This window comes from Argiope bruennichi, chromosome X1 (assembly GCF_947563725.1).
Source record: "Argiope bruennichi chromosome X1, qqArgBrue1.1, whole genome shotgun sequence".
Lineage (NCBI taxonomy): Eukaryota > Metazoa > Arthropoda > Arachnida > Araneae > Araneidae > Argiope > Argiope bruennichi.
Genome location: NC_079162.1, coordinates 74,585,040 through 74,604,136, shown reverse-complemented (window position 1 = coordinate 74,604,136; position 19,097 = coordinate 74,585,040). Strand labels below are relative to the sequence as shown.

Below are 19,097 nucleotides of genomic sequence, written 5' to 3'. Positions count from 1 at the left end.
TAAAAATGTACTCTGGACTACTATAAAAAAAATAGGCTGTAATTAGAAAGCAAAGATAGTGCATATTCTCACTCCTTTATGTTGTTACCTGGAAATGCAAATGCAATTTCTTTGGATTTTGTGACATTTAGTTAATAACTAAATGCTGTAATACTATAAGGATTCATGTTTTTAAACTGACTCATGCTCTGTTAATATCATTCAAGCTTTATAATGATATATTAAATGGAAAGCCATTCTAAGATTGTGGATATATGAAAGAGCTTATAAAATTAATTCATTCTATATTTTTGATATTTAAAATTGATGCAAAATGTTGAGAGAAAATTTTATATAAGAAAAGTTACTGTAAGATTTTGCTTGCTTTAAAAATATTAGCATCCATTATCTAATGCTGTCAGTGTTTGGAGAAACAAACAAGCTATGCGGTCAATGGATTCATTAGTTATATATATGTTACGAACATACAAGGCATATGGTATGCTACAATGCTACATATCTCCAAAAAATTCTTAATTATAAAAAAAGAATGTACCTAGAAAGATGGATAAATTTTCCATTTTCAAGCAGTTTAGCTCACATTTGACGATTTTGAATTATGATTAAAAGATGGAGGCATTTGAATTTTGATACTACCATTCCAAATTTTATATTACATTTAAAATCAAAATGTCTGAGCCTCTGCAGATTTAGCATGCATCAACTTTGGGTACCTGATAATTCACGGTGGAAAGAGTGGACATGAAGGGTAGTTAAAACTCTTTCATTGTTATGGTGGTTGGAATGTTATTGATGCTATTTTCCAAAATCCGTACTTTAAAATCATATCATAGTTGTTGGTGCAATCTTGAAAGTATTTTTTTAAATAAATATATTTGGGTGGTCATGATGATATATTTTATAAGTAAAATGAATTTCAGTTATGTGTAGTTAGTTTTGAATAAATTGTTACTCTTTTTATGCATCTTTTTTTGTTTTATTTTTGCTCATTTAATTGATATTTCAAATAAATACTAATTAAATAGCCTGGATTTATCATTTGGATATTAAATTTTGGGTAATGCTCTTTTTTTTTTTCTTTGGTTGTTGATTCAATAATTTAGAGTATTCAGTTGCTCGCTTTTAATAGTATAAATGTTTAATCAAGTTTTCTATATATTGAAAGCTAACAACATGGTAGAATTCATTTTCATTATTTTCATATGCTCTGAATTTTCATATTTAGAACATGAGAAAAACATTTTCATTAAAAAATCTGATTTATATAGATGAAAGTTTGATTTCTGTGACTATTTTACTAAAGAGTGTTACGAAACAAAATTGTAGAGTACTTACCTTTATCACATTTTGGTGGAATCCCCAACATATGCTGAATTTGATTTTCCTCCTTCTTCTGCATATCTCACTGCACTCACTTCTCTTTCAACTATTAAAATACGATATAACATCTTATTAATAATGTTGTATACAACGGTTCAGAAAATTTTGGCGTTCTGCACCTTAAAAAGGAAAAAGTATGCATAAAAAGGGTGAGGAAACAGCAACATAATTAAAACTGTATTCATATTTCGGAAATATTTTGTTTCATCAGATACAATCATTGGAATTTCTCCCTTTTCTGATATCTATTTCATATTTTTTTTTTTTTTAAATCCGGGATTAACAACAACAAAAAAAAAATCATGTCTAAACTGTTTGTTTAGATGTGATAAACATCTGTTCTTTTTTCTATTGATGAAGTTATTTTTTTAAATTCAATTTTTTAAGAATCAGATGCACAGAATACAATGCATGTTGCATGATTTTTATTTAGAAGAAATCAGATGCACAAAATACAATGCATGTTGCATGATTTTTATTTGGAAGAAATCAAAATCAAGAAACAGTTATTGTCTTATTTATTAATTCTTTTAAAACATGTTTCTATAAAATTTAGAGAGAATATAAGAAAATTTACTCTTCATATTAGTTATGAAAGACCAAGCAAGTGAAGAATTATTTTTAAAGTTTTTTTTTCTTCAATTCTTATTAGTATAATAAATAATTTCTAAGTTTGTTAAATTATAATGTTTGATAGGAAACACAACTAATTAGAATGACTTATGCATTTAACTAATTTTGTTTAAAATAGACTGAATTAGCCTGAAGGAAGTCTTGCTACAAATATGTTGCGCTATTGCAGAATAATTGATTTTAAACTACCAAAATACTATGCAGAATTTTTTACAAAAGTATAATTGCATTGAAATCTCACATTAAAGTTTCAAAGTTGATGCATCATAATGATGAATAAACAATAACGATCGAATTATAAAAAAATATTATTAAATCGAAAAATGTGTCTAATTTTAATAAATGCTAATATAATTGAAAAATGACTCTTTTTTTAGAAAATCTGCTTATTATTTTTTTTTTGTCAAAAATGAAATATATATATATATATATATATATATATATATTACTTTTTTATACCATTCATGCATTTTAAAACCTTATTATTTTTGATTGAAATTGGAATTTCAGATCTGAGATTTGAATAAAGAATTGTTATCTAAATTTTTTTATTGATAATTCTTCATGATAGCTATTAAACATTTCATGGTTTATCTGTACAGAAATTAAAGTTCTTTTTCTTTGAAAAACCCAACTGAAGAAGCGATCGAATTATGTTTTAAAAGCTTACTTTGAAAGTTTCAAAATATTCTTATCATATTATAAATGATTTTATGTATAATTATATGATGCTCTTTAAGTTTAAAGTAAAATTGCTGTTTTTATATTTGTTACTCATCTGTCATCCTATTGGAATTTTACAATATACAAAATTAAGATAATTATAGTTTGAACTGTATATTGGTTTACTGACCTGGCAGAGTTTCAACAGATTTGGACATATTACACTGTCGTACATACAGCTGGTATAAAGCTGAGATTATGATGCACACTCCTGTCATGGAGAAAGCATATAACCATGGAAACAGAAGTACCTTCTCAAGATTCTAAAACAAACAAACAAAAAAAACTCAGTTAGATACATTTTAATATGATTTAATATGTTAGAAATCATTGTGGCTTTATATTCCCGACTTTAATTGCTAGAAAAAATAACGAAGGAAGAAAGAGAATATATATATATATATATATATATATATATATATATATATATATATATATATATATATAAATATCATGAATGCATTTTTAAGAACTTGAATTTTTCTTTTATTTCAGATTTCATAATTTGTTTCCTTTCTAATTGATTGCTTTTAACTGCGTATCATATTCAGGTGCTTTGTGTGCATGATTCATTTGCATTTAAAACTACTATTAAAAATCTCCATCCTTATATAATAACCGAATTATTTTGTTAATCGCTGTGCGTTTATTTTATTTCCAACTTCTGTAAAATTGCGTTATGTTTTCTTCTGACACTTGGTTGTTGTTATCAAATCAATTATTGAAGTTGTAAATAGTTGAAAATCATCATTCTGCTACAATGCATAGTTTCTGTAGTCAACTATGTGGTATTATATTACACGCCCTTAAATAGTGCTGAATCTCATCTTAAGGCAAATGATAATGATTTGCATGTTTGAGCAGAATTTATTTTCGAACACAGTTAGTCAATATTCTGCATAAAAAAATTGTATTTGAAACGAAGCTTGTGTTATTACATGGAACTCTTTTTATTGCCTTAAGATTCATACAAAGTCATATGATGTCATTCATTTATAATGCAGCCAGTTGTTATTTTTTTTTTGACTTTTTAATTGGAGTTACCACTATCTATAACAAATCTAACTTATTAGATGCTATTGGAATTATTTATTTAATAATCTTGGATCTATTATCACTTGTCATGTGTTTAGTTTGCAAATACTTGTAATGAATTGCCAGGGCACACATAAACACCAAAAGTTTTTCCAAAGATGATTAATTTCAACGTCTGGTGGAAATAATTTCATTTTTATTACTTTTTAAAATAATTTTTTTTTCCTTGTAGAAAGACACTGTTTACATACTCTAAACCAAATGTAATACTGTTCTTAGAATAACTATTTCTGATGCAAAATAAATAATAAAAAAATATTCCTTTCTTGCTTTCAACTTGAATTACCATGTTTTGATAGAAATAATAATAAAAAAAAAAATGACAGAAACAGCAATATGAAAGCGATTTAAAAACTGAAATGAGATTTTAATCAAATTGCTGAAAAAAGGCTTATTTATTTTAATGGTTTTGGTTAAAAATCATTTAACTTTCAAGTGTTACGTGTTGTTCAATATTTTATATCTATCTAAGATGTAAAATATTGACTTAAAATTCTGGAGATTCATTGTTAGAATTCTTTCGTTGGGAACTTTACGAAATTCTGTAACTGCTATAATTCAAACTATACTTTTGAATCGACATTAATAATTTAAAGCGGTGGATTCTATCATGACAAAAAAATGATTGGCCTTTAAATATGCTTTTTAATCATGAATTAGCATTTTTTGAAAATATTTCAGATTATGAACTTGATTTCATTAACAAGTTTTTGAGCTCTATTTCTGAACGGCGCCAACGCCACCCCCCCCTCTTAACAACTGGGTAATTTTTTTAAAAGGAAAGTGCCTTTGTTTTTCTTTTCTTTTTGTTTTAATCAGAATGTAATCCGAGTCCAGAACTTCAAGACAAAGTTCAATGCTTTGAGTCTCACTACACTTGCTGGTAGCTTGCGCTAGCTGCGTTGTTCTAATCATAATGGAAAGTGCCATTATTTCTTGTAAGAAAAGACGCAAATATTTATCATGAGCAAGAGACATCTTATAGTTTAAAATATATATACATAATTGAGTTAATATTCAGGAATTGAAAGACGAAATTTGAAAGACGATCTTTTCAAATGTTGTAAAGATTTAAATGTGATATACCAAGACAAAATTGAATACATTGATTTATGAAATGTAATAAAAGTTCCGCTGATTTATGTCTTTCTTTTGCCTTATTTTAGATGTTGAAATGTTTTGCAATACTTTGATTTTTATCTAAATTTTGTTCCTGCTCTGATAATTATATTGACTTTAAGAATTACTACCACATCTGCCAAAAGATCTTTCTCAATATTGAAAATGTTAAACCAATTTTATGATGATGTTATAAACGAATTTGATATAAAACATACCAGAAAATGAAACAATAATCACATATTCTAGTGATTTGCTTATCAAATTTATTTTATAAGTGTATGGAGAAATATTTTTTTTTATTTATTAATAACTATTATTGTGTTGAATTGTTGATTTTATGAGAATAATTTAATTTAAAAAAATAATTTTCATACACTTCTGAAGTTTGTAATACACCAATTAATGCAATGGAATAAATAAAGAAATACATTAAATTATTTATTTTGTTGTACAACATTGTTGTTTCAAGACCGGCAAGTCAGTTTTGCACCAAGCCCAGTTTTTTCCCCCCCTCGATCTGGCCCTGTTTTTGAATATGCTATTTTCTCGAGTATTTCGCGTCGGTATTAATAAATGACATGCTTCTTTCTTTTTCTTTTTGAGTAACTACCTAAGCGAAGTAAATGAAAGATAAATTACTGCGAATAGTTTTTTTTAAACCGTAATTTGATAAATTATTTAAGCAATAATCTATTATATTAAACTCTTTATTTCAGTTATCTTTAACCTTCTCATGATTAGAATGTATAGTTCAGTTATTAGGTAGCTGAAGTCTTTCTGTAGTTAATATTTTAATGCGTATGTACGTGATTTGTGAAATAATCGTTTAAATGTTAAAAAGGAGTGTTCTTCATAATAAAAATGCGCACAATTTCTCCCCTTCCTTCAGCCCCATCTCTCACCCTCCTGGAAGTCTCAGCTGTTTTCTGTTTCAAAAAGAATTTTTTTTTAGATAGGTTTAATGTTAGTGTGGCGCAGAAAAAAAAAGCCCCTCCTAACTTTTACTAAACCTTCTATTGAGATGTTCTTTTTTAAAATACTATATTATAGAATAACAATAAAAAAGAAACGTGTGCAGTTTTTAAACATTTTTGTTCGTATTATTCAGAGAGAAACAAATGCACAAATAAAGAAAAGTAATATGTTAAAAAGATTTTAACAAAACCAATTAGCGTCATAGCGAAAAATTTTACAAAAAAAAAAAAAAAAAAAAACTACAAGGAAAATATGAAAATAACTGATTTAATCCTTTTTGGAAATAACTCTTATTAAACTCTTTATGGTGAACGGAATATTTCTCTTAAAGTTTTCATTGAGATGCGATCCATTCTAAAAATTTATTAAATGAAAGATGAATTAATAAACTATATAAGTAGATTTTTTGATATTTATAAAATTTAGAAAAACTAATAAATAAATAAATAAAAAACCTTGTATAAATGAAAGGAAGACTAGAAATAATGTTCCATTTCAATCCGTTATTTCCAGCGGTTTATAACTGTTATTTTTTTTTTTTTTTTCCTTTTAACAAACGGTTTGTTTTCATTTTTCGGAAATATTTGGGACTCCCGCTGATAAAATTTACGAATGATAATTATTGTGGAAAATTTCTATTAATTCTATTTCATAATATTAGATGGCAGCACAAGTTCTACATTAATTTCCCCCGCCTACATATCTATTCATAAACATCCACAATATTGCTTGTAATGATTTGAGCAGTACCTTATAACCATTATAATGGATTTGGTATTTCTAATATGAATTTTCCCTCTTTTTTTGCGATTGTAGACTTTCTATCTTTTTTTTTAGCAATTTAAAATCAAAACTATTGACATTGATAAATTTATGATTTAAGTAACAAATTATTACGAAATATTTTCTTTTATCTTGAAAGAGAATTGTAAAATCTCCTTCTTTGTATTAGCATCACGGATGTTATTTTATTTAATGTTTTTTTATTTGTAATATTCTTGCCAATTTTTTTAATCCGTTGTTATACACAGTAGTAACATAAATTTTTATATTTTTTATGAGTTAAAGACGCCTATGTAGAAAAGTAATTTCATCACATTTTCTTACTTTTTAACTTTCGATTTAAACTCATGAATGCGGCTTATGGAACGATAACTGATGTTTATAAGGTCATGATGCTTTATAAACATGATTTTCTTAGCAGTGCAATATACGTATAAGGTGCCCTTTAAAATCTTGAGCCTTCTTTCTGCTTTACTTTAGAACGGCTATAGCTGCAGTCATAAAAATGGTATCTAAGTGTACTAACGTGTGTATACACTATGCAATGAGTTCACATATAGTGCCACCTAGTGTCAAAATTTGGAATAAGCGTGCTTTTTTTAAAAAGCAGTATAGATCAGAAAACTGATAAAAAGTAAAAAATTATAGAACATCATCAATCTATTGTCTATGTGAAAAGATACCTCGTGTACATTAATGTTATGACGAGAACGCATGGAAATGCATTTATTTTTGGGCGTTATATAGAAGGTTGTGATGTCATGGAGTACGAAACATGAGCACTTAATTATTATTTAGTTTATTTATCCTTGCTGAAAATAGAAAATGCTCCGGAGAGTAAAATCTCCCAAAAATTGAAAATCATGACCAAATCAGTACGCATTTCATGATTCTGTTTTTAGCATTAATGTGTGCAAGGTATCTTTTTGTACTAAAGGATATGAATTATAATTTGATTTTTTTTTATCTGCATTTCATATCTTTTTCAAGCGAAAGATTCCACCTTTAGATTTTGTAGCTGGTGGCCGTATAATTGATTTTATTGCATAGTGCATTGTCACTTAGGTATCATATCTATAATTATAGCTGTCTTATTTATGAAGTTGAGGGGTGGGATTTCAGATCTTTAGTGAGAACCCTGTATATTTATTTATACCGTAAGGCATTCATAGTGGTTAAGTAGTGCACGAATTATTGTTTCTGCTTTCCTCTTTTAGGTTTGTTTCTGTTCCCCCCGCCCTCTTAATAGGAATTCAAGATAATGAAATCTGGCTTTTAATAATTTCTTTAACAAGCAAGAAATTAAGGAGGAACTATTTGAAGCTCGTCTATCAAATATGAACTCAAAGATGACAAGAAGAAGTAAAGGGAGGTTATTTTAATTGGATCATCGGATAAATACCAAATCTGTCAATTTTTTAAGCAGACATTAAAGAACTATTTGATAATATGCATTAGTTGATAGGAAGCAAATATTTATCTAAGCATTGAATTGAAAGAATTTAATGTGCCATTTTTATTGCTTGTAACTCAGAAAAATAATAAATTTTGGGAGATTTTAGAAATCAGTAATAAATATGACGATTGATTTTTTTAAAAAAATATTTGAATACTTATTTTACTTGTTCTCGAGATTCCTTTCCATCAAACTTTTTCACGAATATAAATGATTTATTTTTATGCGAGGGTTATCTAGAAAGTAAGTTTCCCTAAAGCTGTAAACAGATAGAAGTTATAGTTACAACTTCTATCTGTTACAGCTGTTGGATCAGATACAGCAATCGTTTTTCATTCAATTCACTAATGAAATGGAGATGCTTCTCTTACCGTGGGATCTAGCTTTGCTGAGATTGTTTATTTTGCCTCGGGCAAGAACCAGTTTATTATCAGTGTGTCTTCAGGTATCTGGTTCTTCGGGACTCACCAGGCATGCAATTTTCGAAAGTATCTTGCTTCACGACCATTTTGAGTTGCAATATTGGAATATCTGTGGGAAATGGCTGTCGAGTCTGTAATGGTCAAACGCGGTTTTCCTGAGTGCCCTGATTTGCCATCTACGTCTGATCATCATTAATTTGATATGATAGAGCAATGTCCCTCATCAAGGCCATAACTATAACATGTTAGTGCCACGGAGCTCCCGAATGACAAGCGAAAAAAAAGGGATTTTTATTTTTAAATTGAAGATTTTATTTTAAAAATATTGAAAAATTGCTAACCATAATTATATTTTTACTTCTAAAGTTGAGAAATTATTTATCTAAAGAGAGGGGGAAAACAAGCTTATTTCTAATTAAATAAAAAATGATATTTCGATTTCATCGATAACTAATCAGATTATTTTAACCCGCTATCAGATGGGCCCACATGCAGACAGTGTTAAAGGATAGGCTTCTGGGTGACCAGAGGGTACTACAGAGAAAGGTGGTACTCTGGGGAGTGTTTTAATAGAATCCAAATATGAGAATAAAGTATATGTTTCATATTATTTAAGTATATGTATATAACATGTACATGTATATAAATACATACATACATGTATACATGTACATGTATGTTTCGAAATTAACGCGTACGTAAATTGAATGGATATTCATAGCGGAAATGAAATTCTGATGTGATGATTGGGGTCTGAGGTATTGCTTGGAAATGTGATCTCAAGTTGAAGCCATTGATTGTAGCAACAGGCGTCATGACAGATATATTGTGGACAAAATGCTAAATCTTTATATACGTTATCCGCATGTGAAGAATGATGAATCCGCATGATTCTTTTGGTTTTCTCATTTCTTATCATTCGGCACAAGTCTCTTGTTTGCGTATTGAGCTATTTTTTGTCGCGTTGCTGTCTTTAAACCCACTTCACATTTTTGAGAATTGTGAAAGATACATAAAGTTTGGGAACTCCTGCTCTATAATAGAGTACAGGGAGTTTACTTTTTAGAATGATCACTCCGGACCGATGAGCGGACCTGTATTTTAAAATTTTCTGATATTAGGATTGTCAGTTTATGTGCTTTACAACAAATCTCTAAATCTTGGCGATGCATAACATTGTACATTTCCAAGAAGAGAAGTAACAATATTTTACAAATAATTGTAAAAATACTTGTAAAATGAACCACATCGTAAATTCCCAATTTCCATTTATTTTAATTCAGACGACACTTTTTAAAGTTCTATTTGCTTTCAGGATAGATATTAGAAGTTTTTAATGTGAAATTTCAGTATGCAGATCATATTAAGAGATTACATTAATTTGAAAATATATTACCGAAATTTTCCGGAATATTTATTATGGGTTTGCATATCTTTCCAGCACCCTTTTATTTCTTTAAAGGACTTTCTTACAAGGTTTTTAATGCTTTTAGTAATCAGCTTAGTTAAAAAAAAAAAATGCTTCTTGTAAGATTCCATTTTTTAGCTTACCCTATTTTTTTCAATTAAATTTTATATAACTGTCCAAAATAAGTGTATCATTTTCCACAAACATGGTTACTACGCCACAGTGGTGACGTCTTTATCTCGCGTATGAATTTTTTTTTCTTTTTCGAAAGCTTAGAAGATAGGCATATTCTATCTTTTTTAAAACTCATAACTTTATTGGACTAGTAAAGCAAAATATTTTAAGAGAACTGAAATTTTGAGTTCTCTATCCCAAATTTATCAGTAATACACAGGATTATCCACTCTACTTTCATCACTTATCACACTAACTCTTCATGGTCTTAAAACAGAAATAGGCATATAGCTTCAATTGGAAAAATGCTTTAAATAACTAAAAAAATTATATATTCTGCTGTTTCTGGGAATGAATGCACTACTGAAAATTTATAAAGTCTTTATTTGTATCAGTGTCTTATCCTATTAGTACCTTTAGTAAAATTTTCTCTATAAACATGTTAAATAAAAAAATTCTATTCTTCTGCGATCAATACTGACTTATAATTTTTCATAGTACATTGTATAGCATTTGCACATATCCACAAATTTCTGAATTATTTGGTACAAAATAACTGCTGCATTTACTTATTTTTCGATATATATCTTATATATTTATTGATTTTTATGAAGTAATTTCTAATCGCTAAGTTATGTTTGAGAGTATACATTCGCAAATCGTCAATTGTCAACTGTTCAGTGTGATTTTTTTTAACTCGATGAAGGATCACTGCATCTTGATTTTCAATGGATGTATCTCTTGCAGTTTAAATGTCATAAATGTTTTGCATATCTTTAAATGTCTAATTAGTCACTTCTTCCGTGCAGGCTGTTAATTATAGTAATTCTGTTTCCTTCCCTCTTCTATATGCAGGAAATTCTAAAAATACTGTGGGATGTGACGCTTGTTGAGAAAATGTATTGAATAGAATGAAATGAGTGTTCTCTAATTTCCAGTTGAATCATCTTATACCAAAGATAAATCTAGACTCTTTGTAGGAAGTAAAACCAAGATTATCATCATTGTTAACAACAATAACAACAACTCCATTTAGAATAACTTTGTTAGTTGTCTAAGTTGTTTATCGTTCATCGATTTGTAACCATCATATATCATATCTATTCTTATAAATATTTGAAGATGTTGTCTTCTATACGAGCTGTTATCCTGTTAACAAATCTCGGATATGATTGCACAGATTAGTTAACGAAAGTTGTAGAAAATCTCATGCACATTGCGAAAGTGCTTATTAAAAAGGAGGACTAAAAACGGGGGTGAAGTCTTAAAGAAGGGGATCATTTAATGAGATAGATGGTCCGGGCCTGAATCTTGTCAGCGAACATGTTAATGAATGTCCTACAAGGCTGTGTTTCCTTTTATCTATTAGAAGCAACAGTAATTCCTTTTTAAAGTACTTCCCAAATGGCAAAATTTGCTCTCTTATTCTGCTAAAAGCATTGTAGCATTTAGGATCTGGCATTGAAAAAATGGTATTTAAAATAGAAAAAAGAGGAAAAAATTTACATTTTTGAAATTTATTTGAAAATAGAAACAAAGCCATATTTGGGGAAAAAAAAAAAAAAAAAAAGACGTGTTGTCGGATTTTAGTTTTGGTTATTAAAATCTCAAGAATTTCGTTGAATTGAAACGAGCGAAGTAAGCATTTAATTGTAAGGTTTAATTTATTTATTTGTGAAATTAGAGATGTCGTTATTATTTTGCTTACGAATGTTGTTTCAAATGTATATATATATATTTCGAATCCTGTCGGCTAAATAATATGTAACCTTATTTTGGTTGAAGTAGAGTGCAGGTTTGAAGGCATAGGCGAGACGTTGTGTTTTTAATTCTCTTCCTGGAGACAAGCATGCTTATTTACAAGAGGACGCAGCGCGGCACAATAGCAGAAGTAGGAAAGAAGCAAAAAAGACGAAGCAAATGATCACTAGTCTTATATAACATAGGATTTCCGGCCACGTGCAGATGAAATACATATTTTGACCTCTGATAAGGGCAAAAGTATCACTTTCAATTAAGAGTTTAAAATATCATTTCATATATATATATATATATATATATATATATATATATATATATATATATATATATATATATATATAAGAATACCAGAGAATTGTGAAATTCTCTGTTATTTGATTATGATGATTAATTGAGAATTATTGTTATGCCTATCAGATTTTTGAATTTTATGTCAAGTATAGTTTTTTTGAATTTTCAGAGACAAAGTTGAGACTTTCATTGGCTTTTTTTTTTTCTGTTATGGTCTAGAATCAATCTGAAATTATTTATTGATATAATTAGATATCTAATTTTTTCTGAGCAGAATTTTAAGCAATATGAGTAGTATCAGATCATTTATTTGTCAAACTTTTCTCCTTGCAATTTTGTGTCATAGAACATTTCATACTTTATTTTATTTATTCTTATTATCTTACTGCTTCTACCAATGTATTAAAATGACGGATAATACTGTTTGGCTCGACTGAAACAATTACAAAAAAAAAAAAAAAAAAAAAAAAAGTTTTTTTCCCTCTTTTTTTTCTCTGTGATTTTTGATTAAGGTATGCGAGCTTTTTTATGGCATGAAATATGACGCTGATATTGCGTCACGTGAATTAGGCTTAATGAGAAGTGGTCTTCTTTGCCTACTATTAAATATGGTTAATTGGGAATGATTTTACTTAAATTTACAGGTTTTTTCATGTACGAAAATCATTTTTCAATGCCATATTACTTTATTCTTTTCACAGTACTTACACTAATGGCATTTTACTGTGGAGATGGATTCAACTATCAATATGGTCTGATAGTGGATGATTTACTAGCGAACTTAACTTACTGGTCTCTAAGTTCTTCATGACTGACTGCTCAGTGACTTAAGGTAATATAATCTTTTTGATTGATATTTTTCATGTTTCTGTGAGATTATGATTTTAAGTGCAGGGCATGTCTATATAAAATTATAATTATTTTATTTTTATTTCCCTGTTTCTTTAATCAAAAATTGACTAGATTTTTGTGATAAAGTTAAAATTACTTTCAATATCCAACCGTAATTTATTTAGAGGAAGAGTTAACAGAAGTATTTTGTTTGCCCTAAGACCAACAACACAAAAGAACTACATCTTTCAATTCCCGGGAGAAACTTTGAGAATAGACATTATTCTATCTGAATTACCGAATCGTTTTCGAGAAGGGATTCTGTATATAATTATACCAAAAAAGTTCTAGGTAATAGTTATATACATAGAAAGATACTAGAGAATGTTTTAGTTGTGCCAGCAGGAAAATAATAATCGAATTAATGAGATTTATTGTCGCTGGCGTCTGGTTAATTTTTTAAATCCTATTTGCATTTATAAGTAAATAATCTTTACAAGACGACCATGAATTATAACCAGCTGCGGAATTGACTTCTGTGGGCACTATTATGGTCATGGTTATTCTGCGCTATCACCGTTTCCAGATTAATTCGACTGACGAATGCAAACGGATTTCAAATAGAAATTAAATAGATATATCAGGCATGAGCTAACATGCGTTTTGGGAAAAGTTATACCACGTGTATGTGTTTATTAAGTGACATGAATGTGTAGAATCTTTACAAATTTTGATATAAGAAAATTAAATTACGTCTGCTGTTGCAGCTGCAAGAAGTTTAATATTAACTGGGTTATATTTGGTAAACGTTTCTTCTGTTGATGATAAATATAATTGGTTTAATGTAGCATAAAAAAAAAAAGGAAATCCAAAATAAATGACCGAGAAAATTCGATATTATCAAAGAGAGGATGTTACTTCAACAGGAAGCTAAATAGCTTGACAGGAAAAGTAAAGCGGTAGACCGAAGAAGGGAGAGTCGATGAACTTGCTAACAGTTCCCAATTCTTATCTTTTTTGTAATCTATCACGTGCAAACATGCAAGGTCAAAAAATTAAATAGTTTGATGCATAGATATGTATCCGCAATGATGCTTGTAAATGATCAATGTTTTGCTTGTGATTTCAGAAGCAATTAATTGAAAAATGTATCAATAGCTCACTGGCAAAATTTAGATAGTTATTTGTACTAAGCTTTTATTGGCAAATAACAATGGATAAAAAAGTGATAAAAGCTTTATGATTTTGAGATCTATTCAACTATGAAGTTTTGAGAAATTCTCAGCTACTTAATCTGGATTAAATAGCTAATTTATTTTTCTTAAATTATGAATATATTGTAGTCAGTCTTTCTCAGTAATATTTGTATTATCTGAACTCAGTTTGTAGTGCTGGGAGTGAGAAGGATTTATATTGCACCAATAGTATTAAATTTATGTAAAATAATAGTAAAAGAATTATCCATTAACTACATAACAGTTATTTTTCTTAATTTATCGAATTATCGCGTTTTTAACTTACAACTCAAATATTCTTAAATATGAGAATTCGATATACAAATTATGGTGAATGCATAAACAACTTCAGCGACCTATGATTTCTTAGTTTAACTATTACGACCTCACAGATGTAATTTAATTCGATTTTATTGAAAATAAAACAGTTAGGGATTTAGCATTTCAAATGGAAAGATCAAGTACATTAGAATTTGAATTTCTGAGCGGTGAAATGTACTAAGCTGTGTAAATGTACTGAGTTTGAAAGCCTACAGTTTAACACATTAATAGCCATGTGAAGAAACTGTGTCTCACAGGTAATTTATTTGTTCATACCATTCGTACATTTTCTTGAAATCTTTTGCATTTTGTCAGAAGTTCAGCGATCATTCATACTAACAGTATATGAGCACAATAATTAGTAAGTCATGGCGTACAGAATAAAATAAGCTGATTACCTCATGTTTATGACAAGATTTTTTCTTCTTTTTTTATTGATGGTTTATCGTTATCTACCGAATTATTTTATAGCGAATTGCTGAATTCATCTATAGAATTGATTATCCTCTTCATCGTATAGTATATCATCCATTAATTTCTGGAAATATTTCTTTTTCTTCTTGTAACTACCAATATGTTTTTTTAAAAAAATATATATGTTGTATTAAAATTTGTGGTTTGAAAAATTTTATACTATAATTCTTTGCTTTGTAATGTGCTGCTAAGACGTTAGGGCATGAGACGCTGGAAACAATACGGTAGCGAAATTAAGCAACGATAAGTTTAAGTATAAGAAAATTCCTAAACATTTATTAAAATATATTATAAATATGGTTAAAATACTAATCTACTTAGAGTATTTCTATTAGCACTTCACTCATTTCTGTTTTTATTTTGATCCAAATTTTTGATTAAAAAAATAATTTTTAATTGTTTAGAACGGTAATGAAATCGCATTTTTTATTACCCTATTTGATGAGGAATAATTATCATATGTGTTGAGAAATCAATTTTGTGACTGCTCAACACATACGATGTTGCGTCATTTAGGTATTTGTAATACTTTTTTGACATTATGAAGTTTCAAGCGAAGGGAAAAGACTTTTTGCATATCAATATGAAGGAATGGTTTCAGCTGTCAAAGTTTAGTGACTGTCTATAATGTTTTTAGCGTTCTCTGCATATCTATGGCTATGGCCATTTAATCTGATCGAACAAAAATCTGATGGTGAGATTACTTTGAACTGATTGGTATATTTATTAAAAATATTAGAAGCATTTCGTATCTCCAATTATTTGGTGATGCAGGAGTTAAGACAAACATTAATACATATTAGGACTTCGGAGATGCTTACAGAGTCATTTAGTGACTTAGATTGTGATTCTACTACCAATAAATTCTGTTTTCGTAAAATGAACTAATAATAATTTGATTTCATTTCAATCCCTCCTTGCTGATGGCACCTTTCATTCTTCTGTCATTTACGAATTAGTGATTTTCAAAATTTTTCCTTGACTTCTGAAACACCAACTCTATTGCTGCGATTAATCAATTACACCGCTATATCTTTTAAGCAACATCAACCAAGAAAGACTAACAAATTAATGACACCCATGGCCATTTATCCTTGTTTGTAACTTGTCTTTGAAGAGATTGCCTTTTTATTTTTTGAAGAGATTGCCTAAGTAAGTCTTTTTGAAATTATATTGAAGTAGCATTTTCGCTTTTGTAAATGGTTGACCGCTCAATCATCTCAATAATTTACGAAATTTTTTTGAAGGTCTGCCACAGCTGTTGATTCTGTTGTACTTGATTTTCATAAAATTAGTGTCGAAAATCTTCCAAATCTCAACTTAATTGTATGATCTTTATCTCTAAATTTTTAAGCGTGATAACAGTAACCATGCTTCAGTCAACATGGATATTAAAGCGCTAAATGGCAACTGTTTTTGTAATTTAACTAATTTTCTTTTTTGCTGTGAACGAAAGTTCCTTGATCGTGTTTCCGCTTTTGCATAACTTTTTAAACCAACGGGATATCCCTGAATACGGGATATCTTGTATGTAATGTTCATTCATTTTTCCCCCCTGAAAATTTATGAATGGAGAAAAGTGTGCATGGTTCACTCATTCATGACATGTTTTTTGTAATCTATTGCTATTTACAAGAGAAAAGAGACACATAAAAATCAGAGACAAGTCTTCGATCTTGTATTGAGAGCGAAAGATACGTCTAGAGGTCATCGCGATACGGTTGGGTTTTGGATGATCAATCATTTAGAACTCTGTTGTAAAACTGGGCAATTCGGTTTTGATTGTAAATGTGCAGGTTATTTCGAATATAATACAGGGAATCATTGTGTATCTCTTATCATTATTGTTTAGGACTTCTTTTTGTCATGAGATAAGTACCTCATTTGCTCATTATTATTTCAGATCACGATAGTTTGCCTTTACGTTTGAAGCTAACATTGTATTATTGTTTTATGGCATTTCACTGATATTATTTGCTCTTGCGTTTTCTTGTCTACAGAATGAAGACAAGAACGATTTAAAGAAAAAGAAATTTTCTGAAGAACGTATTTATTGTAATTTTTTGATGAACTTAGAAAAACGATAAATGATATTTTAATTGTATTTATGATTAATTATATTAAAAAAATAGTGAGATATTTAGTGGGGAAAATTAAATACCATATAGCCTGAATAATAATATAGATTGCTAAAATTCATAACAATGAATAATAATACAAACTACTGAAATGCATTGCCATGATATATGCATGCTATTTGAATGGTTAATTCGAATGAGAATTTCATTCATTGCTGACTTCTAAATTTTCAGCATTCTCTTCTACGTCCTCATCAATTTTATTGATCTTTTTGAAAGTAATAATTTCCACTGGCGTTTTTCGTTTCGAATCAGACGCTTGTTCAAAAGCAACATTGTCTTACATGGGGTAAAAAAATTCGACGTCTTTAGAAAGCTCGTTTATTTTTTATGACGAATACTTTTAATTTACATTGAAAGTAGTTGAAGAATCTTCATTCAAGAAGTTAGCGAACTAAAGATAGAAATTTTCTTTATTCTTCTGTTTACGACCCTTCACAGTGTCGCAATCTTGAGGTACCCAAGACTCTCCCTTCAAGTTTACTTTGTCCTTAAGATTCTGTTTTCCGCTTTTTTCTTCCATTTTTTAGAGGCAAACGAAGGAGCTCTTTATGAGAAATTGTTGCCTCTCGGTTTGCTTTTTGCTGCATATGGGCAACTAAAACCCCCACATGTTTTTAAGTGTGGCGATCCAATAGACCGGTGGTACATTGTGGTCCCTGGAGTATCAGTTCTACAGGCAGTTAGACATTTAAGTGGTTAGTCTGCTGGGTGGAATAAAGGCATCAAGCAATAGGACCCTTTTGGGGGAGGGGGCTTGATGTTAAGGGTATTCGCTGTCCCCGAGGAAGTAAGTCGGGATTCTTACTGTATGGGAACCATTTAGCATCAAAGTATGCGCAGAGACTGAAAATGTCCGGAGTCGGTGGCTTAATCCTTTTTGGCTTTTCGGTGATAAAAATAACTCGGTAAAAAAAAAAAGCTTCATTCAAATGACTCTAAAACAGCCAAATAAAACAGTCGGCCAAATCATTTAATACCTTTTCCATTTAAAAATGTACTTTGACAACGAATGAGATATTTTACATTGTTTAATCATTCCTTGTTTAAAGGCGACAACTGCAATTCTTGCCACCACAAAATCTATCCAGAAACTTAGCTATGAGAACTTGCTTATAGAAGTTGCATCTCGTCAACATGCTGAACAAATTTTTAAATTAAAATCTCTAGCCACTATTCCTGTAACTGTTAGTACTCATGCAAGTTTTCTAAAGATGTTATTTCTTTTGAAGGATTGTTGTACACCACGATGGAGCAAATTTGCGATAACTTTCTCAACCACACTTTCTTTTCAAGGGGAAACTCATTCGCTACATCAAAATTAGACGTAATGGGCAGTTTGTAGATAGCAGGCATCTAGTTCTATATTTTCGTTCTTTCAAAACATGAAATCGTCAGTTAGCCTTATGTTTTTTGTAACTCTGCGATGTTCTAAATATCAGCGTTTAGATCGTTCGAAAAATTCGTGCTGCGGGACTCTCACTTGTGCCTGTTTTTCGGAAGCAGGTCATAGCATCCCTGAATGTATAGTATCTGAGAAATATGTAAAGTAAGGGTTCGCAAACTTCTTTTCGATGATCTTGTTTTGCATGGAATTTGAAGAGAAAGTGATTGTCAAAAGAATGAAATAAAATATTTCGTATGCCGAAACTCGATGAACTGTTAAAACTGCAACTCTATTGCAATGAGAAAAGCGCTCGAAATTATAGGTATTTAATTCTTGCCTGCAATTTTACTTTTGGATTCTATTCTATTAAAAAAAATCATGTATATCCACCGAAATTTGCCTTAGATTCCGTTGAATCTTTTATAAAATTATTTTCATCTAATATTTGTAAAGAAATAATTTCATTTCAATCTACTGTTCTAGAATGT

General features: G+C 29.3%; 1 protein-coding gene and 1 long non-coding RNA gene across 4 annotated transcripts in view; one reads left to right on the top strand and one right to left on the bottom strand.

Moving 5' to 3' along the window:
* The window catches only part of LOC129958589 (uncharacterized), a 172,613-nt gene that overhangs the window by 9,498 nt on the left and 144,018 nt on the right, over nt 1-19,097 (top strand). For all 3 annotated transcript variants that reach the window (XR_008783249.1, XR_008783248.1, XR_008783247.1), the window contains exon 3: nt 12,925-13,055. This is a non-coding gene — a long non-coding RNA (uncharacterized LOC129958589). The remainder of the gene's footprint in view (nt 1-12,924; nt 13,056-19,097) is intronic.
* LOC129958588 (ileal sodium/bile acid cotransporter-like) overlaps nt 1-19,097 on the bottom strand; it is a 99,541-nt gene that overhangs the window by 4,261 nt on the left and 76,183 nt on the right. Inside the window, exons 5-6 of the mRNA XM_056071170.1 lie at nt 2,867-2,999; nt 1,336-1,426 (exon numbers count right to left, since the gene is read on the bottom strand). Coding sequence (XP_055927145.1) covers nt 1,341-1,426; nt 2,867-2,999 — 219 coding nt within the window. The 3' untranslated portion in view covers nt 1,336-1,340. The remainder of the gene's footprint in view (nt 1-1,335; nt 1,427-2,866; nt 3,000-19,097) is intronic.